We start from the raw sequence: 26,364 nt of genomic DNA on the forward strand, positions 1-26,364 counted from the left end.
ATTTCTCAGTCATATGGTAACTCTATATTTAACCTTTTGAGGAACTGCCAGACTTTCCTACAGTGGCTGCACAATCTTACACTCCCATCAGCAATATGTGAGGGTTCCAATTTCTCCACATTCTTGTCAACACTTGTTATTATGTGTTTTTTATTACAGCCATCCTAGTGGGTTTATAGTGGTATCTCATTGTGGTTGTGATTTGCATTTCCCTGATGGCTAATAACTTTGTGCATCTTTTCATTTGCTTCTTCGTCATCTGTATATCCTCTCTGGAGAAATGTCTATTTGAATCTTTTGCCCATTCTTTAATTATGTTTTCCTTTTCTACTGAGTTGTAACAGCTCTTTTTATATTTTTTATATAAGTCCTTTATTAGTTATACGATTTGGGAAATTTTTCTACCATTCTGCGGGTTATCTTTTCACTTTCTTGATGGTGTCCTCTGAAGCACAAAACTTTAACTTTTGATGATGCTTATTGGGTGGGAATTCATTATCCTCCTGGTTTGCCAGCAAGAACAATTCCAACTTTTTATTTTTTAAAAGTCCTCTTTACTACATGTAGAAACTCAGGGTGAAGGCCTACTTATTTATAGAGATCAAGAATTATGATTGATGAAGCACAGTATTAAAAATGAGCACACACCTAGACTGAGGTATAAACAAAGTGGTTATATATGTGGGAGAAGATTCTACAGTAGAGTAACATCACATAGCCCCTGTATCTAGAAAGTTGGCAGCTACTACATAAGTGAATTAGCCAGAAAACAAAAGTGAAGCAACTTCCATATATCTCTTCTATCTAGACCCCAAAAGAGATCACAATGAAGGTGGAGTAGAAAAGGGTAAACACAAAGATACATGTCCAATGTACTCAATAAAAGTCCTCAATAGTTCTCATTTCAGTTATTCAACAATCATTACCTACATGTAAGATCACTCTCTATTAAACATTTCTGTGTCAAGACAACTCAAAAGCAGTGTCTAAAATTATCTTTTTACTGCAAATGCAGTGTGTTTAAAGTCATCATCTTCCCTGCACTCCAATCACCAACTTCTGACTTGTTCCTCTTCCTGTGTTCCCTATTTGGTTAATGATACTATTATCTACCATCTCCCCTGGTCTGTATTTATGCAGTTACATTTTTCTGCAATGTAAGTTATGTTCTGCAATTTACCACTGTACTTGGTATATTTGGTCTACTGTTTCAGAATCCCAATTCTCATTTATTATGTAGTCTACTAGTTATGTCTCCCAGTTTCAACAAAGGAGTGGGAGAAAGGGTACTAATGTTTCAGTGTCGACTGTGCAGTAGATACTGTATTAGGAACTTTGCATGTAATCTTCACACAACAACCCTGTGAGATATTATCCCAATTTTAGAGATAGATAAGCCCCATCTTTCTTGGAGATAGAAAACTAAAAGTCAAAGGAGGTAACTGACATACCTAAGGTTAAAGAGCTTGTAAGTGATGATTCCAGGATTTGAACCAGGTCCACCTAAATCAGAAGCTCAAATAGCTATTTAAAGATAAAAGGTCAGTTTCTTCAGCATGCCACAAGAACAAAGCCCTGTAAGCATGACAGACAACTTTACTTCATATTAACAGCCACTTAGATATTTGGAGGGTTGAACAAAAGTCATTTATCCATGTGGACATCTAAAACTCTATTTCACAATCTTGTCCATAGGATCTCAGTGGCTTTTATCAGACACTGCTGAAATCCTGATTATTCTAGAAATTTAATCAGTAAAAAGGAAATGAGCCCCAGCTTAGTATGACTTATTCTTAATGAACTAATGTTAAGTCCTGCTTCCTTTTCTCAACTTCCTTTTCTCAGCTATTATTTGTCTTTCTTACTGATATTTAATCCCCAAATCTGGGTTTAAGATCAGGACATATGAATAAAGAAGAGGCAATCAAGAATCTGGAAAGAAGACATTTCAAATGAAACTAGTTGGGGAAAAAAAACATGTCCGAACAAAGATATTTCAGTATCACTTATATTTTGTCAGTTCATAAACAGTTTAAGAACTTAAAAAGTAAGTAAATATATGGCTTCAGATTGACCAAAATATGGCAAAAGCATAATTATTTTCCTAGAATTTTGCTCAGATATAGTTAATAGAGTTTAAAAATGGGTCTATTTTCCATTTGACTTCAGCCACTTCAGGAAAAAAAGACAAGGAAAATATTTAATGAGAATTAAGTCAAGGAAGGGACAAATCCTTTATTCAGCTGACAAAAAAAAAAAAAATTTAAGCATACAAATGGCGAGAAAGAAATGAAATACTATACTTTTATCTCCAGGTAAGATGGATCGGTAAAATCGGTCCTTCTTTTTCTTCTCCTCTGGGTTTGGAGGTAGAGGTTTGGAACCGTGGTTCAAGGTTCCAGCATCTTTACTGCCAGCTCCAATCATAGTGCTGGTGTTTCTCATCGGAGGGGCTGGGGGTTTGTCTTGAATGTCTAGGCCGTTATTTGACATTGTCACCACCACCAGCAGCTACTGAAATCAAAAAGAACATAACTCTTTTATTATTTTTGAGCAAAAAGACATATGTGCTGAAAATTTTTAAAGAATCCAAATTATACAATCTCTTCTCCAGGACCCACCTCAAGCCATTCCACTGCATACTATGATTACTGCTATCGTATTCTGTCAATATTCAAAAATGTAATACCTACTCTGTGCCAAGCACTGCTAGAAATTCTCAATGTTCTTGCTTTTCCCTGTATTCTTCTATCTAAGGCATCACAAAAAAAACCATCATGATGTGGTTAAAAAGGCAAAAATTTGGCCCAGCTAAACTGAGTATTAACCCCAATGCTGCTTACTAGCTTAAGAGAAATTCCTTAACCATTTGGATTCCATTTATTCATTCATATAAAGATTAAATAAAACTGCTAACAGCATTCCACATTGCAATTCTAATTTTGTAACCTTAGGAAAAATCATGCCTTCTCTGGAAGGGACTGTATCACTATACCAAGGGTCAGTAAAGCTGCTGGTTTTATAAATAGTTTTACTGGAACCCAGTCACACCCATTCATTCACATATTGCTTATGGCTTCTTGCACATTCCAATGGCAAAACTGAGTAGTTGCACCACACCTAAAACAATTAGCTTGTCCACAAATCTAAAAATATTTACTATCTAGTCCTTTACAGAAAAAGCTTGCTGACCCCTGGTCTGTATCATCTCTCCAGTATCTCCTTCCACTAAAATTTAACCTCCTTCTATATAGGCAATCTACAATGCTTCTGGAAAATAAAAGGAATAAAATCTTTTTAAAAAGGAGGGGTGGAAATCTCTATCATAAGGTACTAACAGTTTTAGTGAAAACAGATGATATTACTTTAAACAAGTGTTCTGGACAACGGATAAATATGAATGTACCCAGAGTTAATAAAGTTTCTCATTATTCTTCCATGCTACAATGGAAATTATATCTTTAACCATGACTTTTTAGAATGTAAGCTCCTTGGAGTCAAACACAAAATGCTTTGGAGGCTAAATTTTCTAATTAAAAAAAAAAAAAAGAAAAACAGTGTAATAATCACCAAGAGTTTTTTAGAAATATAGATGTCCTTGTTTGACCTCCATAAACTTTGATTTAGTATAGGTAGGTGTTAAGATCAAAATTCTGTAATTTTATTACCAAGTCCATAAAACCTAACAACTCCGCACCTCGTGGTCGCGCTCTCTCTCTCTCTCTCTCTTGCCTTCTGAGGCAGTCCACACTCTGTCTATGGACTGTGCAACACTTTCACGTTTAAACTAAACACCCCATACCTCTCAAACTCTCTCCGTCTCACCTTTCTGAGAAGGCCCACCTTCTGCCTATGGCGTATGTATCTCCTAAGCTGTTTTGCCTTCTGAGTGAGACAGACCGCACTGCCTATGGATTGTGTATCTTTCTAAATAAACTTGCTTTCACTTAAAAAAAATTGGTAATTTTAAAATTTAGATCCCAATGCCTGCCGGAATTGAATACCACTGTTTTAGAAGTCAAATACTTAAATGTTATGAACAAAATACATAGAAGTTTTTCTTTTTTTTTTTTTTTTTAACATTTTCTAATAAAGGACTAAATGATCCCCTGCATTCATTTCCTTCCCTAAACCTTTCTCCACATGCCATCAATGATCTTAAAGTACACCACTCCTCTACTTAAAACCCTTCATTAACATCTCAGAATAAAAGCTAAAGTTCCTTGGCTTGCTTTTGAAGGCCCTACCATTATTTAACCTACCCCACCCATCAACCTCACTTCCCACTACTACCTTTCTTTCTAACTCCCCTTACATTCTAGCTACACCCAACTTCTCCAAGGTCTTCAAATATACTGTAGCATTCACATTTCTATTCCTTTGCACATGCTATTCCCTCTGCTTAGAATGACAATTTCCCTCCCCTTCCACTGCTACTTCTTCTATGAAGCCCTTTGGAATTGTTTTCACCTTTGAGAAGTTAGGGTCCTCTCCTCCAGATCCCAAGGCAAAGGGTATATTTCCAGACTTTCACATTTATTTTTACTATGTTATAATTATCTTCATCAGGAGCCAGAATGTTCCCCAAAGGTCGGGCACAATTTTGTCACCTTTGCAATCCAAAAGAGCCAGTACAGTATCTCACTCACAGTGGAGTCAATAAATATTTTTATTACTCAAAAGTTGACAGGGATATTTACCTTGCCTTTAAGGAGTTCAGTACAGATGAAATTTTAAGGTCCTTCACAATCTGATTGATACTGAACTGCCTTCCAAACTAAGCCACTACATCTGGACATAGCCTACACTCAAACTACACTTCAGAAATCTCTCTGTTCTCCCAAATTTGCCAAGTAGTCTCTTGCCCTCCTCTTGCCCCAGCCCAGCCCCCAATGCTTCCTGTCAATGATTTCTCTCCCCCTACAGATGAAAATCTTACTCATCTTTCAAGGCCAAAATAAAACTTCATCTGTTTATATAATTGATCCTGACCTACCCCTGGCAAACCAATAGCTCCTTAGTTCTCTTTTTGGACAAAAGAAATCAAGTAACAAGGCCAATCTTATTAATCTAGATTAATTCTCTGGGTGGTGTGCTTTTTATCCATTTCTTCCAGTTTCACTTTGCAGCTTTGTCTTTGCTTTCCCTCCCAGCCCCAACTCAAGTCCCTCAGCTCCCCAAAAGAGAATTTCTACTGGCTCAGTTCTCAAGTGTACCTTCCCACTCCAGATTGCCAGTTCCAAATTTATACTCCCTGCAGCCACCTGATACCATAAGCAGGCCCTTTCTCGCCTCTTGGGTCCCTTCAGCCAACAGTTTCATTGAATGTAACTCCTCTTCAAGACCACAGCTCAGGATTATACCAAGAAAGACTTTATAAACCTTTCTGACACAAGCTTTTCTTCATTTCCCAATTCTTCCACTGTGCTTGGAGAATTCTAGGTGGTACATCTCCACTTTCAAAAAATTCCAAATTATTAAAACCTAAAATCGGTTGTTGGAATACAATATTTGAATCCTCTGTACCACATTTCAGCCTAGATCACCAGTGACAGGAAATCTAGTCTCAAAAGTCAGCCTATTCTATCTTTGGTGACCTCATTTAGACAGTTATCACTTATACTAAGTTTTACCTTCTCACACTACATTGCAATTATTTGTTTATACATTTGTCTCTCCCCATACTGTCCTTCCCTGCCAGACTTAAGACTATAAACGCAAGAGAAAAGTTCAATCATTTCACAATCCCCAACACCAGGCCTGGCACAGAATAGGTAATCAATAAAGATCTGTTGAAGAAATGAACAAACAAATGAACAACTAAAAGAACAAGTAAATAAGCAAACAAACAAATATGACTTCCATCTATTACTCCTAAATCCTGTCTCAGGGCTACTCAGAAAAGTCTACTGCCTCTTCCCCAGACAGAACTTTAGATACTTGAAATCATCTTTCAAGACCTCCCAACTCTATTTTTTCAATACTAAACAATGCCAGTACCTTCAACTATACTCATAAAACACAATTTTGTGCCTTCTTGATCCTTCCCTTTGAATTTACTTGGACTTAACTGTTTCTATACTACTTTTCAGTTTCCCTGCAGCCCTTCAACCAGCCCTTTACTATGGTTTCTCCACAAGTGTTTACTCTCTTTACACTTCATAGATCCACTCACAGGTCATTTTGTCCATCTATACCTAGCACAGTAATCAGCACATTTTAAAATGTACACTGTCTTAAACTTTGTTTATAGGAAAACAAGTCCAAAACTTCAATCCTGACAAAGAAAAAAAGAAATACACTCAACTCTTGAATAAGGTGACCAAATATATCTTAAATCTTCTAACAGTCTCTGCAGGCCAAAGATTTGGGAGGATGACAAGCCAATGCCTTCTGACATGCTGTGTATAAACTAGGCCCAAGGCCAACATTTAGAATGATAGTTCAGATGGCACCCATTTATCCATCCTAGACAACAAACTGATAAAACAGAAAGACCATGTTTTACCAATGCCGCAGAGGCTCAAGGTGCCTAATAATCTATAAGCAACTAATTATAATGAAGTGTTAATTATAAATCAATTGAATAACTCTGTAATAAATGCAGGATCGTTGGCAGGGTAATACAGTTTTTAAAAAAATTACTGGAGTTAAAATCATGAGACCTGAGTTTAAATCCTGACTCTGCTATTTACTAGCCATGGTCCTAAATAGAAGTCTCTTTACCTATGAGTTGCAAATTGTTGTTTCCCACTACGGAGTCCCTAGACAGATACTGGTCAAAAGGCAACCAAGAATGGGAAGTTATTTGTGTCTCTTTTTCTGTAAAAAGCATAAAGCATGCTATAAAATATATAAAGCTATTAATGCTATTGTAGAAAAAGGGAAGGAAAATACTTTACAAGTAGGCATTATGTGCAAGGTACTTCACACATTGAATAAAATCAAACGGATTCAGGGGAAGGAGTGTGTTCACCAACAACTATTTCTTTCCACTTTATCACATCTGGATTCCACAGCCACTAGTGTAAAACATAGCCAAAACAACTAAAGATTTTAAGATGCGTATAACATCAAAGCAAGAAGCAATCTTAGAGGTCATCTAAACTAATTCCCCTCACATAACAGGTAGAATACAGAGGTCCAAAAAGCAGAAGGAAATTTCCTGAGATCACACAGAAATTTAAAGGAGGGGACAGAAACCCACATCTCCAAACTCTCTGCCAAAGGATTTTCCAACTATACTTGAGGTAATTCTAGCCTGTTTGTACCTTTTCTGACCTGAACTATGCTACTTCTGATCTAGGTTTAGGCCAGTCAAATGCAGCCAAGGGCAAATATAAAAATGTATAAACACATTTGGGCTGGATTTAAGAATGATATTTACTAAATATCTGCCATGAGCTAAGCACTAGAGAAGACAATTTCTTGGTCCTCAAATCGACCATGTGTTGATGTGCTGAAAGTTATGTACACCTTTTACTGTAGTTGCAGGTTCTTCATCCAACTACATTTCAAATCAATAAATTTTTATTGAGTACTTATATGTAAGGTGCTATGCTAGAAACCAGAGCTACAGAGATAGATAAATGAATAAGTGATGATCCCAACTCTAGAGGTTCTCACAGTCTGGTAAGCAAGATAGACAGGACCTAAAAAACCACAATGTCAGGACAATTGTGAAGAGTGCTATAAACAGTACAAGTAGTAAAATGTCAGAATAAACAGAAAGGAAAGTATATACTGAACTGAGGTGATTAGTGAGGCTTCATAGAACTGGTATTAAGAATCGGGGCTTAATAGATAAACAAGTTGATACTGTATAGCACAGGGAAATATATTCAAGATCTTGTAGTAGCTCATGGTGAAAAAGAATATGAAAATGAATATATGTATATTCGTGTATGACTGAAAAATTGTGCTGTACACCAGAAATTGACACAACATTGTAAACTGACTATTACTCGATAACAAAGAAAGAAAGAGAAGAGAAAAGAAAAGAAAAGAAAAGAAACAAACGGGGCTTAAAGAATAAACAGATCAGACTAGTGGTCCTCGACTCTGGACTATTAGAATTTCCTAGATGCTTTGTAAAACATCAGCTGAAGTACTTTGGGGAAGTATATTAATATCTGCAATTCACTGTGAAAAAAAATTTTTTTAAATAAGATATATTAATGTTGAGCATAGGGATGTGATATACATGTTGATATATAATGGATCTGATGAAGCAAGTATATAAAAATGTTAATGGTAGAAAAATCTAGGGAGTGGTTATACAGTTATTCACTATAATTCTTTCCATTTTGCTGTACATTTGAGATTTTCCTAATAAAAAAGGGGGGAGATGGAATACCACTGCTTGAACTCTGATTTTAATTGGTCTGGGATAGGCCCAGGCATTGGTATACTACCTTGACCAAGGAAAACAGACAATAAATAAATTAATGATTTTGATAGAGGACAATGATGGTAAGTATATCCCAGATCATAGGAACAACAGAAGTGTGAGAGTACAGTGTGGAAGAATGCAACATGAAGGTGGAAAAGTAGGACATAGTGATCACAGAGGGCCTCTTCTTTTCTGCAACACATACACAGCACCAGTCAAAAAATGGTCCATTTTAAGCAGTTCTAGATCTGTACAATGAATGTTCCACATTAAAAATAAAAGATGACATTGTTGATTTAAAAAGGCTGAGAGAGGACAATGAGAAAAGAGGTGTTGCCTGGAGGAGGGGACCAGCTGTCATCCATGTGCACTGAGGAGTCTGTGATCCCTTAAGGTCACACAGTGGGACCTGGGAGTTTAGGAGAGTCCTCAAAATTGCCTAACAGAGTTGCTAAAATTCTTTTAAAAGTATCCCCATAGAACCTCCTGGACTAACCATCTTTACAAATAGAATTCCAGCCCATCACTTGAGGCTGATATTTTAATAACCACTAACATTAGTGGAGCTTACAAGAAAACTTGGAAATCTATTTGGTTGGCATCATTTTTCTCATTCATTCATGCAAATATTTATTCCTCAACTTACTGTTTGCCAGGCTGTGCTAGGTACTGGGGATAAAACAGTGAGCAAGTCAAAAGAAGTAAAATCTCAAGAGACGCTGCCCATCACCCAGGGTCAGACAGCTAGTGGGCAGCAGAGGCAGGGACCTGAATGAAGAAGTCTGTGCGACTATAGAATCACCTCTTTTTCCACTACACCACACCTCACTGTTCACTCTAGAAGCAAAGTGATGTACTAGATAACCTCTAACAATGCCTCAGGCCATTGTTTAATTGAAGAAGAGAAAGGAAAAAAAGAAATTAAACCTATTTCAAATATTAATCACATTTCTCAGTTTCAGCAACCCGAGCGGCTGAGACTGGCATGACCAACACCCCACCCAAGACTGGGGAGTACTGCATGCCCTTGACACCTGGTTATGAGAATTTGATCTTTAATTAAATCTTGCCAGGACGTTTTCGTTGGCAGGAGTCTGGAATGCTGTAGTCTTGAATTTGCTGAGGGATGTCCTTCTGACAAGTCAAAGACACTCCCGCCATGTAGCCTCCAGCCACTTACACTGGTTTACAACAAGAAAGCAACTAGCAGGGAGGAAAACAGGAAGCTGTTTCTGGGCTGTTAGGAAAGCTACTTTAATTTTGGACCCTCAGTTTCCTCTTTTGTAAAATACAAGTAAGACTATCTACTTTATAGAGTTATCATGAGAATTAAAAAGCGTATACAAAAGCACCTAGCATGCTGCCTGGCACAAAACAGAGATTCAATAAATATCTGTTCTCACCCCTTACTCATCTATCCAGTTTCATCTCTTCTATTCCCTAAATTTGTCATTCCAGCTCAATCTGCTTTCATACCCCTACATTTGCCCACACCATTCTCTCTGCCTAAAATGTCCCAAGTTGTATGTTATGCAAACTCCTACTCATTCTTCAAGACCCAGCTTGACTCACTTCCTCTATGAAACCTTCACACAAGCCCTCCTACTTCTACCTTCCCTCAAATTTAATAGCATTTTATACATAATTCAATGCAGCAGGTTCCATATTTCATCATATCAACCTCATCAGACCATGAGCAAGTAAGGGACAAAACTGAGTCTGATTAATCTCTATGTCCCCAAGTCTCACCCAGCACAGACTTGGCACAACTAGATAATTAGTAAAGGTTCACTGACTAAGGCAGTCTGGTTTAGAGGAGAAAAACATAGGAGCTGAAAGGATCTGGAAGAATCAGCTACTTCTAAAGCTTTATTTCATAGTTTGAACATGAAACCCATAGGTGTATGCAATTTACCTAAGATCACTCAAAGAAATATTGAGGATATGACTAGTCTCTGATTATTCTGATTCTCTTAAAAATACTCATTCCCCTCTAATTACAATTTGAGACAATGAACAAAGGGCTGTACCTGAAAAACTTCCTGCAATTGGAGAGGAATGAGAAGCAGCAAAGTGAAACAGAAAAGGCAGAGATTTGGAGTCAGAGAATTTAAATTCACTTAGACTAACCCTGTACGTTCACCCTCTCCTCCTCCCACCAATCATACTACACATCTTCCTCACTCCTACTACCCCTGCAGATAGTCACTAGAGTGACTTGCAGAAACCAGCACTAAAGGTCTCATAATCCTCCTTCCACCATTTCGGGAAACTCCTGACCTGCAGCCCCAAGTAAGCTATTCCCAACAGTTAGGAATAAAATTCAAATTTAAGCTTCAAACCTCCATCCCTCTCCATGAATGGCCTGCACTGAGAAAATCATCACTAAACCTGAGGCTCATACAATCTGAGGGCTGAAAGAACCAATAAGGCCACCTGGTTTAACCTCCCAAGAAACACTGGAATCATGTCTCCTAAATAGATGACCCTTCAGTCAATCTGCCTGAAAATACCCTATGATTTCCCACACTGCCTCAGATGAACATAATCTCTCAGAAATGTTAGGAATTATACCTTGAAAATGGACTGCCCTCTCTCCTCTAAAAGAGAATCAGGACTAAGTTAGTCAAGTTTCCAGTGTTCATTTACTTCAGTCATCCTTGATCACCCAAACTCGCATACCAATCTCTTCTGTATGCCTTCTAATCTGACCAAATTCCTCACCCCTTTCCCGACTCTGGATCCCCTCCACTACTTCCTCTGGAACTTCCCATTTGTCATGGGCTAATTTCACTCATCTCCTTGCCTTAAAAGAAATTTGGCTACCTCCTAAGAAAGGGATTTCTCCAGCAGCCCTCCCAGCTGGAGACTGTCTTCTCTTTTATACCCAGCCTATTAGTGGGGTCCTGAATTTTCAGTGCCATTTCCAAGCCACTCCTTTTTCTTCTTGTGAAACCTCTATTGCTTTGAGTAGCCTCCACTGACTGCTATCACACTTCCCTGTTGCCTAATACCCACTTCCTGGATACCCCACTCAAAGGCTTTTGTTCCTAGATCAGTCTTCTTCTGTACCCTCAGGTGTCATTCCAGGTGACTTCAATAACCACAATGATGACACTTCCAACACTGACCATTTCACTTGCTGACCTATGGTCTAAGTTAGGTCATAATACTCCCATGATCATACCTTGGACCTTATCACCAAATGTTCATTGACCCCAATATTCAGAACGAATCATATATACTCCAAATACAACCTCCTATCCACGCAGCTCACTTGCTCAGGAACTTCCACCACAATTCCTAGACTTTATTTTGAGCCCCAATCAACTATCTGTTAGTCTCTGCTGCCTTCACATCTTTTTTTCCCTAACCATAGCCTGTCAAAATCACTCAAACATCAAAACACACTCAAACATGCAGCAACATGGATGGACTTAGCGATTGTCATTCTAAGTAAAATAAGCCAGAAAGAGAAAGAAAAATACCGTATGACATCACTTATATATGAAATATGAAAAAAAAAAGATGAACTTACTTACAAAACAGAAACAGACTCACAGACATAGAAAACAAACTTATGGTTACCATGGTGGAAGCGGGTTGGAAGGGATAAATTGGGAGTTGAAGATTTGCAGATACTAACTAATATATGTAAAATAGATAAATAACAAGTTCATACTGTATAGCACAGGGAATTACATTCAATATCTTGTAGTAACTTGTGGTGATAAAGAATATGAAAACAAATATATGTATGTTCATGTATGATTGAAGTATCATGCTGTATACCAGAAATTAACACATTGTAAACTGACTATATTTCAATAAAAACATATACACAAAAATTAAATAAATAAAAAGCATCAAACCTCTAAAACTCAACAACAAAAAAACAAAAAACCCAAGTCAAATATGGATTAAGGATTTGAACAGATATTTCTCCAAAAAAGACATAAGAATGGCCAATAAGCACATGAAAAAAATGCCCCCAACATCACTAATCATTAGGGAAATCAACATTACTAACTATTAAGGTAGTCCAAGTCAAACCTACAATAAGATACTATCTTGCATCCATTAGTATGGCTACTATCAAAAAAAAAAAGAAAAAAGAAAAAGAAAAAACAAGTGTTGGTGAGGATGGAGAAACTGGAATGCTCGTGCACTATTGGTAGAAATGTAAGATGGAAATGGCGCAGCCACTATGGAAAACAGTAGAGCAAGCAGTTCCTCAAAAAATTAAAAATACTGTAGAATTACCATATAATCCAGCAATTCCACTTCTGGGTATATACCCAAAAATATTGAAAGCAGGGTCTTAAAGAACTGTATGTATACCCATGTTCATAACAGCATTATTCACAATAGCTAAGATGTGGAAGCAACCCAAGTGTTCACCAATAAATAAAAAGATAAGCAAACTGTGGTATACACATACAATAGAATATTTTTCAGAAAAGAAATGAAATTCTGCAGTATGCTACAACATTGATGAATCTTGAGGATGCTCAGTGAAAGAAGCCAATTACAAAAATACAAATACTGTATGATTCCACTTATATGAGGTACTTAGAGTAGTCAAAATCATAAAGGCAAAAAGTATAATGGTGGTTTCCAGGGGCTGAGGGAAGAATGGGAAGTTGTTGCTCAATAGATATAGAGTTTCAGTTTTACAAGACTAAAAGAGTTATGGGGATGAATGATGGTGATGGTTGCACAATAATGTATTTAATACCACTGAACTGTATACTTAAAAATGCTTAAGATGGTAACTTTTTTTTTAATTGAAGTATAGTTGATTTACAATGTTGTGTTAGTTTCTTGTGTATAACAGTGATTTAGTTGTGTGTGTGTGTGTGTGTGTATATAAATAAATATATATATTCATATTCTTTTTCACTATGGACTATTACAAGGTTTTGAATATAGTTCCCTATACTATACAGCAGGACCTTGTTGTTTATCTATTTTACATACAGTAGTCAGTATCTGCAAATTCTGAACTCCTGATTTATCCCTCTCCACTCCCTTTCCCCTCTCTGGTAACCATAAGTTTGTTTTCTATGTCTGTGAGGCTGCTTCTGTTTTGTAAATAAGTTCATTTGTGTCATTTTTTTAGATTCCACATGGAAGTGATAACATGGTATTTTTCTTTCTCTTTCTGGCTTACTTTACTTAGAATGATGATCTCTAATTCCATCCATGTTGCAGCAAATAGCATTATTTTATTCTTTTTTATAGCTGAGTAGTATTCCATTGTATAAACAGACCAGAACTTCTTTATCCAGTCATCTGTCAGTGGATATTTAGGTTGTTTCCCTGTCTTGGCTATTGTAAAGAGTGCTGGTATGAAACTTGGGGTGCATGTAAGATGGCAACCTTTATGTTATATTTATTTATAATTTAAAAAAAGAAAGAAAAGAAAATGAGAATTTACCATCTAATAAATATATTACAATGTGCCGAAATTATCAGCAGTATCAAGTCATATTACCACATAAGCCTATGAATGCTGGGGTAAAGGCCAGCGAACTGAGACTTAAGATATTAACTGTGGACAATGACTGACTCTCGTTAAAATCTGTAGGATAAGGTGGCTTATAATAGACTTTCACTGTACATACATAAACTAAACAAATCTGATAAAAACAAAACAAAAACAAAAACAATCAACCTCCTTCTTTCCCTTTCCAAAATTCAGTTGGCAAAATCCCAGCTTTGGCACAGTTGAGTTCAACTCTCTCCAAACTGTCTCTATACTAAAAGAGCTAAATATCCTAGAGAACATTACCTGGCTAACTGCTTTAGCTTGAAAATTATCTTTCTCCCAATACTTATGATTACCTTGCCACAAATGGGCATCAACCGGGCTTCTCATTCACCCCTTTCCTTAGCCAATGAGCCAACTTTCAATGAGAAAACAGAAATCTTTGCAGAACTCTATCTTCCCACTCCCAAATCTATATGCTTCCCTGTACCTGGAACACCCAGTTACAATGAAGAAGGTGTCCCCTCTCCCATCAAAAGCCTTTCTCTCATTCTCTCTTTTCCTTCCATTCCTTCACTTTTACTCCCTCTCACCTGGAATGATCTCCTTCAGTTACATTAATATCTCTTTATCTCTCTCTCTCCCTCTCTACCCCCCACCATACACACACACACACACTCAGTCATACAACAAGTATTTATTTAACATCTACAATGTACCAATACTAAACTAGCTGAATAAGACAAAGTCCCTGTGTTTGTGGGTTTGCAGACTTATAGACTAGCAAGAGAAGCACACAAAGAAATAAGCAAACAAATATACAATGTCAAGTTCATAATGAAAATTAAAGAGTAGTACATGTGAATGCAGAAGGGACAGAGCTGGGGATGGTACATAAGAGCTTACATACCTCAGGATAGGCTTCTCTGAGGAAGAGACACTTAAGACCTGAATGAAATGAGACAGTAAATCATAGTAATATCTGGAAGCACTGTTAAGCAGAGGGAGCAGTAAGTACAAATGTCCTAGATGAGAATTTTGGGGTGTACTGAACAGCAAAAAAGCCAACAAGACAGAAGTTAAGTGAACAGGAGAAATGTGGTAGGAGACTAAGATTAGAGATGTACCCAGAACTCAGATTATGTAGGACTTTATATGCCACAATAAATTTTGAGAATTTTGAGCAGTGATATGATTTATGTTTTAAATAGACCACTCTGGCTGCAGAGAACTGACTTCAGGGGAGCAAAGAAAAAGCAGAGAGACTATTAAGAAGTTATTACAATAACTCATATGAGAACTAATGGTGGCCTACATGTATTGCAATAGGCAAAGAGAAGTATTGCAAGGGCAGATATTTTGAAGGTAGAGGCAAATGGCTTATTTAGAGGTTGAATACACAGTGTGAGAAAAAAGGAAAGATCAAGATGATCTCTAAATTTTTGGCCTGAGCTGAGAATATTGGGTGAATATAAACATGCTATAGTGTCTTCTATTCAAAGACACTCATACACACACACACCCCTTTTTACACCCACATCCTCCTCCAAACACCATTCATTTCTTTGTTCCCCTCCATAACACAGCTTTTCAAAAGAATTGTCTACTTACACTAGCTCCACTTCCTCGCCTTCTATTTGCCAACTACCACCCTACTATTTCACCAAAAGTAGTCTTGTCGAGACTACCAGTCACTTCCCTGTTGCCAAATCAAATGGTCACTATTGTGTCCTCACCCTACCCAACCTCTCAGCAGCATTCCACGTAACTGACCTCCCTTCTCTTTCAAAGGCTCTATTTTCTTGGCTTCTGCAGAAGCACATTCACCTGGCTTTCCTTCTTTCTATCTACCTGTATCTCCTTTGCAGGCTCTTCCTTCACTAGCTATCCACAACATGTCCAATGCTAGGAACCTCCTTTCCTCATGCACTACACTCTGCCCCAGATGAACATCTATTCCCATGGTTTTACAGATTATCTATATGTTGATGATGCCCAAGTTTCTATCTTTAGCCCAAAAGCTCTTTCAGACTAATAACCATCTGTTAGATAATCCACCTGCATTTCTCTTAAAGAACTTAAACCTGACAAGAACAAATGAAACTCTTGGATTTCACAGCATCTACCATAAATTTTAATTATATTCACTTACTTATTACACATTTCCCTCAATAAACAGTAAGATTCAAGAAAGAACACTATTTCTGTTGTGTTTACCAATGTATATCTAACAACTAAATAGGGCTCAGTAAGAGTAGACACCAAGATTTACTAAACCCTCTGTGTCCCCAAAATATTCACATGCTAATAGGAGAGGCATACATAAACCACAATGACAGTTCGACAGGGTAAGTGCCACTATGAATGGTAAGAGGAAGCACATGAGAGCTACGTGAATCCAAAAGAAGGGGCCCTTACCAGGCCAGAAGTCAAGATTTTCTTAAGGTAAATTCAAAGTTTATTTTTGCAGGATAAAATAAATATAGCTTTTAAGTGCCTACTATATATTTTTTCTTTTCTTTTATATAATGATTTTCAAGCTTTATAATAACCTTTTAAGGTATGTATAAATATCTTCCATTTTATATATGACTATTAGAAAGATTAAAAACCAAGTAGTTAGTAAGTAGTAAACCAAAATTTGAACTGAAGTCAGTCTGGTGTTGAATCCCTCCCCCTTTCTTCCTCTTTTCCTCTTTGTGTGTGTGTGTGTGTGTGCGCGCGTGCACGCTCTGTAGTTCAAGACGTCACTAAAAAAATTCCTTTTATACTTGCCACCTACTATTTGTTTTGATTTTAAGGAAAACACTAAACTTCTTGACCCCAGTTTTCAGCATGGGGTCCAAATTACCAGTCTCTAAATCATACTCTTTCTAGCCCCCTCTTTTCCTTTAAGGATTGAGGCTCAGTTTTAAACTAGTCAGAAAGCAACCCTAGGCATTTCTCCCATGCTGCAGCATCTGACCATTTTTCATGGCTGAAAATACATTCAGGAACAACCACAGTAACATCTGTACAGCACTTCACAGTTTACAAAGCAGTTTCACACATTCATTATTTCATTTGATCTTCACCAACCCTATGAGGTGTTAAATTCCTATTTTACAGAGGCCAATGGAAATAAAATGCCTAACCTAGCTCCATCTGGTCTCTGGATTCTAGTCTGCCAGAAATTGAATTTAAGAAAATTGAGGGGTGCAAAAGGGGAGAACGAGAGCAAATGATTCATAGACAGCACCGAGTCACCCAAGTGGCCTAGAGCCAAGTGAAGTTAACAGGGACCAAGTCTGTTTCCTTTCCAAGGTAATGAGTTTGGAAATGGCATAGTGACCTACCACATGGAACTTTTCTTTTTTCACTTCAGCAGTACCTAAAGTCTAGCCCAACAGATAGATAGAAAATACAACATAAGAAAACTCTTTGTACACTATATGTACATACAGGGTTAGAAGATAACACAGTATAAGAAAATAGATATCACCTTTAGAGAAGTCTTGAGTTTAGCCCCCAGCTCTTCTACTTTCTTACTGAATCAAAAGGTTCCTCCTCAATGTGCAGACACTAACTACTATATGTTAAATAGATAAACAAGGTCCTACTGTATAGCACAGGGAACTATATTCAATACCTTTTAATGGCCTATAATGAAAAAGAATATTCAGTATAACTGAATAACTATGCTGTATACCAGAAATTAACACAACATTGTAAATCCACTATTCTTTAATTTTAAAAAATTCCATCCTGTGTTATCACAGTCCCTTATGCTTCTCTTTTATCACATATACTTATCACATGCGGTTTTAGATTCCCATACTCCTTTACTTGCACTGGAAGGCAGCAACTGAGTCCAATTTCCATTTTTGTATCCCCAACACCTGGCACCACAACTAACATAGACTAGATGATCCAGAGAATGTCTGGTGATGAATAGATGCCATATTCAAAGCTTTTCGTCTAGACAGTGAGTACCAGGATAACAACCATCTTATCTTCTTATCTCTGTTTCCCCTCTTGCTCTCCTAGAGGACACTGCTCAAGAAAAGTTTGCTGAGAAGAAACAAACCAACCCAAAAAGTTAGTCTTCAGAGGAAAATTAACCTAAATGATCCTCTTTCCCTGACTATAGTGTTTCCAGCACACCTACCTCTACCCACAAAATAACCCCTATCTTACCCAGTTCACTTTCTTCTTTAAAAGAGCACTATTCTTCTCCCTCAGGACTTCTTCTCTCCCTCTATCCGACTACCGCTATCCTCTTCTTCTTCCCTAGGCTCACAGGTCTGCTTATTTACCTCCAGGTCCGCAAGGCTTCAGAGCTGCCAAAGAGTCTTCATTCCTCAATGTCTGAGCCTCTGGACACTCTTGCTCTCCTCCCACTCTAGTTTGCAAGCCCTCCGCTTCCCACCTTGCTTACTCCCTATTGCCTGCTGATGCCCACCCACTAAACCCCAGGAAGGAGGTGGGGGACAAATCTAGGAAGAATGCTTATTTGAGGGCCCAAAGCAAGGCACAGAGGCAGTAAGAAGAGAGACTGGCACTTGGGGAAGATAAAATTTGTAGGCAAAAGCTGAAAGTAAGGGAGTTAGGGAGGAAACAGAGTATTTGGACCTCACAAACACTAGCAAAGGTCCCTGCAAACCAGTAACCTACTAATAATGGAAAAGTTTAACCAAAAAAATCTAAGAGGAAAAGAGAAGAAAGCCTAACCAAGAAAAGAAGGATCCAAAAGAGGGAAGGAAAAACTGGCTATGAAGAAGAAAGGATAAGGAAGGGAAGTATGAGGGGAGCAAGAAGAAGGGAGAAAGTGGGGATGGGAGAAAAGTTACGTAGGAAGCAGGACAGGAAAAATGATGAGAAGTAGGAAGTAGAAAGGAAAGTGGGGAGACAGAGATAAGGAGGTGGGTCATAGAAAAACTGACTGGAAAAAAGAGGTCCAAAATAATCAAGGTAGGTTAGCATGAGGCCTGACATGTGTTTCTTGGTCCCAGATGATCAAAAAGGAAAGAATTATAGTGATTAAGACATTACATAGCCCCCAAGGTCTATCATTAGCTTGGCAGAGTAAGGAGGAGGCTCCAGATAAGACAGCCAAGTTTAAAGCAGCTTTATGCCCAAGTATCCAAGAATTGAGCAGTCTGGAGAAAAACCATTAACATACCTTGACCTGCTTCTTCCCAGCTCCACCTCCCTACTCAAAATATCTACACTCAACACTAAAATAATCAGCATTCTCAACCTCTGCCTTGTCCTTTAAGTCACTGGGTCCTGAGCAGCCCAGCAAGATGCCATCCACAGGGCTACAAGACAGGATACCAGGATCTGCTTCCCAAGTTTATCTGTCTCCTAGTGTTGACAGAAGTATTTCTATAATCTGTTCTAGGGCTTTTACCAGCTCACCTGTCCAAAAACAGTCTAATAGCCTGAGAAAGCCAGAGTTACAAACAAAATGTCAAGCCCTTCATTGCACAGATAAGGAAACTAAGGTCCACAGAAGCTGCCTGAACAGGACCAGTCTCCCGACCCTAGGTCTCCTATCTCTCAGTTTACTCCACCTCTTAGCGAGTCACTTATAATTCCCCTCCCCAGCACCCAAGAGAAAAGCCCTATGGTCCCAGAAGGCCAGCAGCTAATCCAAGGCAGATGAAAGGATCACCCTAGCCACCAAGCAGAAGGGTGCTTGCAAAGGAACAAGGCTCCTGTGGCACAGCAAACTGCCCCCAAATCAGCTTCCCCTTCACACCCTTCCCTAGCCAGAGCTCTGATTCCAGTGCTGGCCTAACCCTGGGTGGGCTCATCTGAGGGTTCCACCCTAAATCCCTTCTCGCATTTAGGGTCTCTTAGGGGAAGAGATCCTAAATCTACCGGACCCGCGTCACCGGAAGCCAGCAGAAAAGCCCCCTCCCCAGCACCGCCCAGGATGGTAGCCTTACCTGGTGGAGGGAGTCGGCCCCGGCATCTCTGCCTAAGGTTTTTGCCGCAGAGCCGCACCTCTATCACGCCTGGCGGGCCGCGCAACGCCCTGGCTCCACCCGTGCTGCTGTTCTACTCAGTTGGGGCCGGGCTCCCAGCAGCTCAGCTGCCCCAGCTCTGGCTCCGGGGAGCAGCACGCTCCCGCCCTCGCAGGGCGCAGCGAAGGCTCTGCTTTGGGGTTGGCGAAGCAGAAGGGGCGGGGAAATAAGGGAGGGAAGGAGGCGGGAGGAAACCGCGCTTCTCCTTTCTGCAAAGAAGCAGAAGCGCCGAGGGAAGGGGAGACAACTACATTCCCATCTCCTCAGCTATTTTCTCCAAACTAGTCTTCAGCAGCGGGTAGTCTCTCACTGAATCCAGGCTTTCCAGGGGCTGTCAGAGCTTCCTGGGTGAGTCCCAGAGTCAAGGAAGAAAACCAGAGCTCCCTGTGCCTTAGTTTCTCCAGCTGGGTCTGAACTCCGGACAGCTCACCTCAAACCTAGCATTCTAACAGATCAGGCCTCAGGAAAAGATCTCTTCCCACTCAACCACCGCCTCCAACACAGGTGTCAGGTTTTAATTCTAATGCCCCAGGGAAAACATCAGCCGCTTACAGGAGCTTCTAAGCAAAGAAAATTCAGCAGCAGCTACCATTTATTAAGTGCCATTGTGTACCAGGTGCTTTACAAAATTTTATGTCTATCTCAGCTTATGAAGTAGACACACTTCCAATTTATATACGTCAAAAGTGAGGTCCAGGAAGAATATGGCTTTGTACAATATGTATTTCTTAAACACATACTGTGAATCAGGCAATGTAATAGGCAATGTAATGGCCCCTGAGCAGAGCAACGCATTACAGAAAATTTATAACCCTGGCCCAGACCTCCTAAATGATAGCAGTGCCCCCCAATGACTGAAACTATTAAAAAAAAAAAAAAAAAAAAAAACTTCACACATTTCCAAATGCTCCCTAAGAGGTAATACTACCCCTCTATGCCCTGCTCTTGAGAGATATGCCAGGAGTCAGATTATGCAGGGTCTCTTGCAGGTTATTACCAGGAGTTTGGGTTCTGTTCTAGGTTTTAGCAATAGGAAAGCTTTGGAAGGTTTTAGGCAGAATGAAAAGCTCTAATCTATATTTTTAAAGGATCACTGCTGAATGGAGAACAGAGGGGAGGGTTATGGAAACAAGAAAACAAATTAGTAGATTCTTTTCAGAGCTCCAAGCAAGAGAAGATGGCAATGACTTAGACTAGTAATTGGAAGAAGAAATGAAAAGAAACAAGCATTATTCTAAAGACACAGCTTGGAAGAAGCAGCAGCAGAACTTGTTGAAAGACAGGAGGTGATGGATGAGAGAAGGTAGTGACTTCCTCAAGATCTCACAGCTGGTAAATGGTCGAGTCACCCCAACTTTGGTCTGACTCTTAACTTGTGCTTTCTGTCATGTCAGTCATCTTTATATCAACTGCCATATCCCTCTCCATACTGCCTGCCAAAGAGCAGGTAATCAGTATCATGTCTGATCAATGATTGACATGTGCTAGAGAGATTTTATGGTATTTAGCCATCTTCCCTGACAGATGTCTACACCGCCATTCAATGTATCGAAAGTAATCTAATTATAGAAGAATGTAGGGAAAGAACTCCATGAGGACAGAAAGAGCTCTTCTGTTAAGTATCTTTCATCCCTCCCAGACCCTGAGTACTTGTGCTATTCTAACTACCAGAAGTCTCAAATTTGGTGGAAATAGGGAATTTCTTGAAGACTCTCCTCCCAATATAGAGAGAACTGCTCAATAATATAGAGTAGGGTATCTGCTGCACTATGAGAAATCAGCTTCAAAGTAGTTTTACGATGTTCTTTTGACCTTTCACCCTTATCCTTCATCTCAATGTATGAATAAGATAAGATCAAGAAAGAGTCCTCAACCTTGGTCAGTTTTTCAAAATAATGATGAATAACCAAATTATAGCATCTGCTCTTATCCAACTTCCCAACCCATCCAGCAGCCCCTCTTACAGATAGGCTCTGCTGGAACACATGCAGGAACAGAAAGCTCCCTTGCAACTTGCACTATGAGACAGTGCTTCCTAATATTCAGCCAGGTGCCCCTCTGTAAACTTCCAATTCTGCCTCCTGGAGCACTCAGAAAACATCCTTCAATGCCAAGTCATATTAAAGGTCTTCAGATATGTGTATATGCACATCTATCAAGGCCATGCACTTTTCTCTTCTCTAGGATAAATATTTTCAGTTCTCTTTAATACTTTGTTCATTCAATAACTATTTAAGCATCGTATACAAGCCACCAGAGACAGACACATCATCAAACAGGACCACACCCTCAGCGAGCTTATGGTAGTTCTAGTATGATGGTTTTCAACTCCCACTGTGCATCAAAATTACCTGGGAAGCTTTAAGAATATATAGTGAATATATAGCAGAGACTATGACTCAATTGTTCTGGGACGTAGCCTAAGCAACATATCTCTAAGGATATAACTACAGTTATATATAGGTGTCTATCAGAGGACTAATACTATCTGACTTGAAGACTTAATATAAAGCTACAGCAATAGGAAAGTCACATGTAAATCAATGAAATAGAAGACTCCCTTACATTATACACAAAAATAAACTCAAAATGGCTTAAAGACTTAAACATAAGACAAGACACGATAAGCCTCCTAGAAGAAAACATAAGCAAAACATTCTTTGACATAAATCTTAGCAATGTTCTCCTAGGGCGTCTATGCAGGCAATAGAAATAAAAGCAAAAATAAACAAATGGAATCTAATTAAATTTATAAGCTTTTGAACAGCAAAGGAAACTATAAACAAAACAAAAAGACAACCTATGGACTGGGAGAAAATTGATGTGACTGATAAGGGCTTAATTACCAGAATATACAAACAACTCATACAACTTAATTAAAAAAAAATCCAAAAATGGGAAGAAGAACTAAACAAGCAATTCTCCAAGACATATAAAGGGCCAATAGGCACATGAAAAAATGTTCAATATGGCTAATTATCAGAGAAATGCAAATCAAAACTACAGTGAGGTATCACCTCACACCAGTCAGAATCGCCATCATTCAAAAGTCCACAAATGACAAATGCTGGAGAGGCTGTGGAGAAAAGGGAACCGTCCTACATTGTTGGTGGGAATGTAATTTGGCGCAGCCACTATGGAAAACAGTATGGAGATTCCTCAAAAAACTAAAACTAGACTTACCGTATGAGCCATCAATCCCCCTCCTGGGCATATATCTTGAGGGACTTCTAATTTGAAGAGATACATGCACCCCAATGTTCATAGCAGCACTCTTTACAATAGCCATGACAGGGAAACAACCTAAATGTCCACTGACAGATGACTGGATACGGAAGTTGTGGTATATTTATACAATGGAATACTACTCGGCCATGAAAAAGAATAAAATAATGCCATTTGCAGCAACACAGATGGACTTGGAGATCATCATTCTAAGTGAAGTAAGCCAGAAAGAGAAAGAAAAATATCACATGATATCACTCATATGTGGAATCTAAAAAAAAAAAAAAAAGAAGAAGATACTAGTGAACTTATCTACAAATAAACAGAGTCACTGACATAGTAAACAAACTTATGGTTACTGGGGAGAAAGGAGATGGGAAGGGATAAATTGGGAGCTCGAGATTTGCAAATATTAACTACTATATATAAAATAGATAAACAACTAGTTTTTTCTGTATAGCACAGAGAACTATGTCTAATATCTTGTAGTAACCTATAATGAAAAAGAATATGAAGAATATATGTGAAACATTATGCTGTGCACCAGAAATTGACATACTGTAAACTGAATATACTTCAATAAAAAGAAATAATAAGAAAACAAACAACCCAATCAAAAAATGGACAAAAGATCTGAACAGATACCTCACCAAAGAAGATACAGAGATGGCCAAAAAAACACATGAAAAGGTAATCAACATCATATGCGATTAGGGACTTGCAAATTAAAACAACAATGAAATACCAATACATACATCCCAGAATGGCTAAAACCAAAAACACTGATAACACCAAATGTTGGTGAGAGTGTGGAGCAACAAGAATTCTCATTCACTGCTGAGGGAATGTAAAACAGTACAGCCACTTTGAGAGTTTGGCAGTTTCTTACAAAGCTAAAGATAGGCGTAAATACCATACAATCTAGCAGTTGCACTCCTAGATATTTATCAAAATGAGTTGAAAATTTATGTCTACATAAAAACCTCTCCACAAATATTTACTGCAGCCTTATTCATAATTGTCAAAATTCAGAAGTAACCAAGATATCCTTCAATAGATAAAGAGATAAGTATCTACACAGTAGCATATTATTCAATGAACTATCAAGCCAAAAAAAAGACCTAGAAAAAACCCTAAATGTATACTGCTAAGTGAAAAAAAAAAAGTCTAAAAAGATTGATTCCAACTATATAATATCCTGAAAAGGAAAAACTATAGAAGCAGCAAAAAAAATCCGTGGTTGCCAGGGGTTCAGAAGAAGGTGAGGGTAAAGTTGAACAGGTGAAACACAGGCATTTTAAAAGTAGGGGAACTATTCTGTATGACACTATAATGGTGGATACTTGACATTGTGCACTTGTCAAAACCCACAGACCTGTACAACACAATGAGTGAACCTTAATATAAACTATAGGCTTTAGTTAATAATGATCTATCAATATTGGTTATCAATTGTACTCTCTAATGCAAGATTTTAATAATAGAGGAAGTTCTGGGGAGAGTGGGAGAGAGGGATTATACAGGAAGTCTTATATACTTCCTGGTCAATTTTCTATAAGCTTAAAACTGCTCTAAAATTAAAGTCTGTTATAAAATTTTAAATGAAGAAAAAATATCAAGCAAAAGAAGAAGACATACAAGATAAAGCTCATTTATCGTGCCTGGTACTCTATAGGAAACGTGATACTCTGAGTTTAGTCTAAACTCTGGAACATAGTTAACTATCACCTCCATTAACTATACTTAGTACTTCCAATAATTCAGTCCAAAGCTGCATTAGCTTTTAAGCCACTGCACTGCCTTTGACTGACATTGGGCTTAGGTAGCCAAAACCACAATTTTCATGAGAAGAACATCATGCTAGGGCTCCCTAGACTGCCCATATGTTGCCATTTCTTTGAGACTTAAAATGTAGAACTTCACTGTTATCCTCCTTATATTTCATCTTGTTGGCTTCAACACAAGTGCTTTCATGCTCTCTCACTCTGTCTGCACCATCTAGCATAGTAGTATTTCCTTCCAGTCTTTATCACCTACAAAACTGGTAAGTATGCTATTTCTTCACACATTTATCAAACATCTACCATGTGCCCTAGTCTGTACTAGGTTACAAGGATTAAAGATGACCTAGAAATGGCCTCTGTCTCCAGAAATCACCACTAATAAGGGAAGCTGGCATGTATAAAACTGTAAAAAGTACTGTACTAGAAAAAAGAATAAACAAAATAAACAGGATAAGGTAGAAGAAACTACAAAATATGTACCATACAGTATAAGGCAGGGCCACTAATGTCTTCAGCAAGAAAGATCAAATTCAAGCATCTTCTATTTTAGATTTCAGTTCTCAAAAACCAGATGCTGGTTTGATTATAGAAGGCTGACCAGCTGGCTCACACACTCTTTCAATGGTGGGTACAGCTGTAGAAAGCGTGGTTAACTGTGGCTCCCTCTGAGGAAATGCAAGACTCATGAAATTGAGGCATATTAGTAAGAAGACAGCATTTTATTTATTACTGAGGGTTAATAGGTTAATCAAGGAAGAAACTACTAGCTAAAGAAATGAAAAAGCAGAATAAAACGAGGTAGAAAGGGCTTTAAGAGATGAAATTGTACAAAGAAAGAAAATAAATTCTAGAGATATCAAATAACTTGCCCAAGTTTACCCAAGTTAGCAGTTAACTTGTTTTAAGTGCAATTATTACTTGCATTTATATAGTCCTTTGGTTTTACAAAGTAAATAATTTACAAATGATTCTTGCAAGCCATGGACTCTGACCAGCAATGTTTTGTCTACGTGCTCATTTCAGGCCTAACTTGGCCCTTTCAGGTCGCTCACATGACTTCTATAAGCATATGAGTTTGCAACCACTGTTAACACTATACAAAGTCTACTGAAAAGTAATAATTAGCACGTTTTGTTTAGACACTACAGGTTTTAACCAATAGTGCCTATAGAATTTGAAAATGATTGTTTTTCTTTGATTCTTCTGCAACTACAAATAATTTTAAGAATAACATATTTACTGATTGAGAATTACAGCCTGTGGTATTACCAGTTAAATATAGGAAAGAATCAGTCACCAATGATGATTTTAGCTATACTAAAATAGTCAACTAATATATCATTCTTTCTCGTAATCAGATGGCAGGGCTAGTTGTCTATTAAGAACTATGAAATGAGATGGAGTATGAAATAAATAAATAACAATATTAGCTTACCAAAACACTTCAAGAAAAGAAATAAG

At 38.1% G+C, this 26,364-nt stretch overlaps 1 protein-coding gene across 4 annotated transcripts in view; it reads right to left on the reverse strand.

Annotated features, from left to right (window-relative positions):
- PAK1 (p21 (RAC1) activated kinase 1) overlaps nucleotides 1-26,364 on the reverse strand; it is a 122,679-nt gene that overhangs the window by 52,916 nt on the left and 43,399 nt on the right. Inside the window, exons 1-2 of one of the 4 annotated variants that reach the window (XM_031460422.2) lie at nucleotides 19,817-20,002; nucleotides 2,304-2,511 (exon numbers count right to left, since the gene is read on the reverse strand). In XM_031460422.2, the coding sequence (XP_031316282.1) occupies nucleotides 2,304-2,493 (190 nt within the window). In that variant the 5' untranslated portion in view covers nucleotides 2,494-2,511; nucleotides 19,817-20,002. Of the gene's footprint in view, nucleotides 1-2,303; nucleotides 2,515-19,816; nucleotides 20,003-26,364 lie in introns of those variants that run through there. The other 3 variants (XM_010990011.3, XM_031460423.2, XM_031460421.2) reach the window with 3 other exon arrangements.

Source organism: Camelus dromedarius, chromosome 12 (genome assembly GCF_036321535.1).
Source record: "Camelus dromedarius isolate mCamDro1 chromosome 12, mCamDro1.pat, whole genome shotgun sequence".
Classification (NCBI taxonomy): domain Eukaryota; kingdom Metazoa; phylum Chordata; class Mammalia; order Artiodactyla; family Camelidae; genus Camelus; species Camelus dromedarius.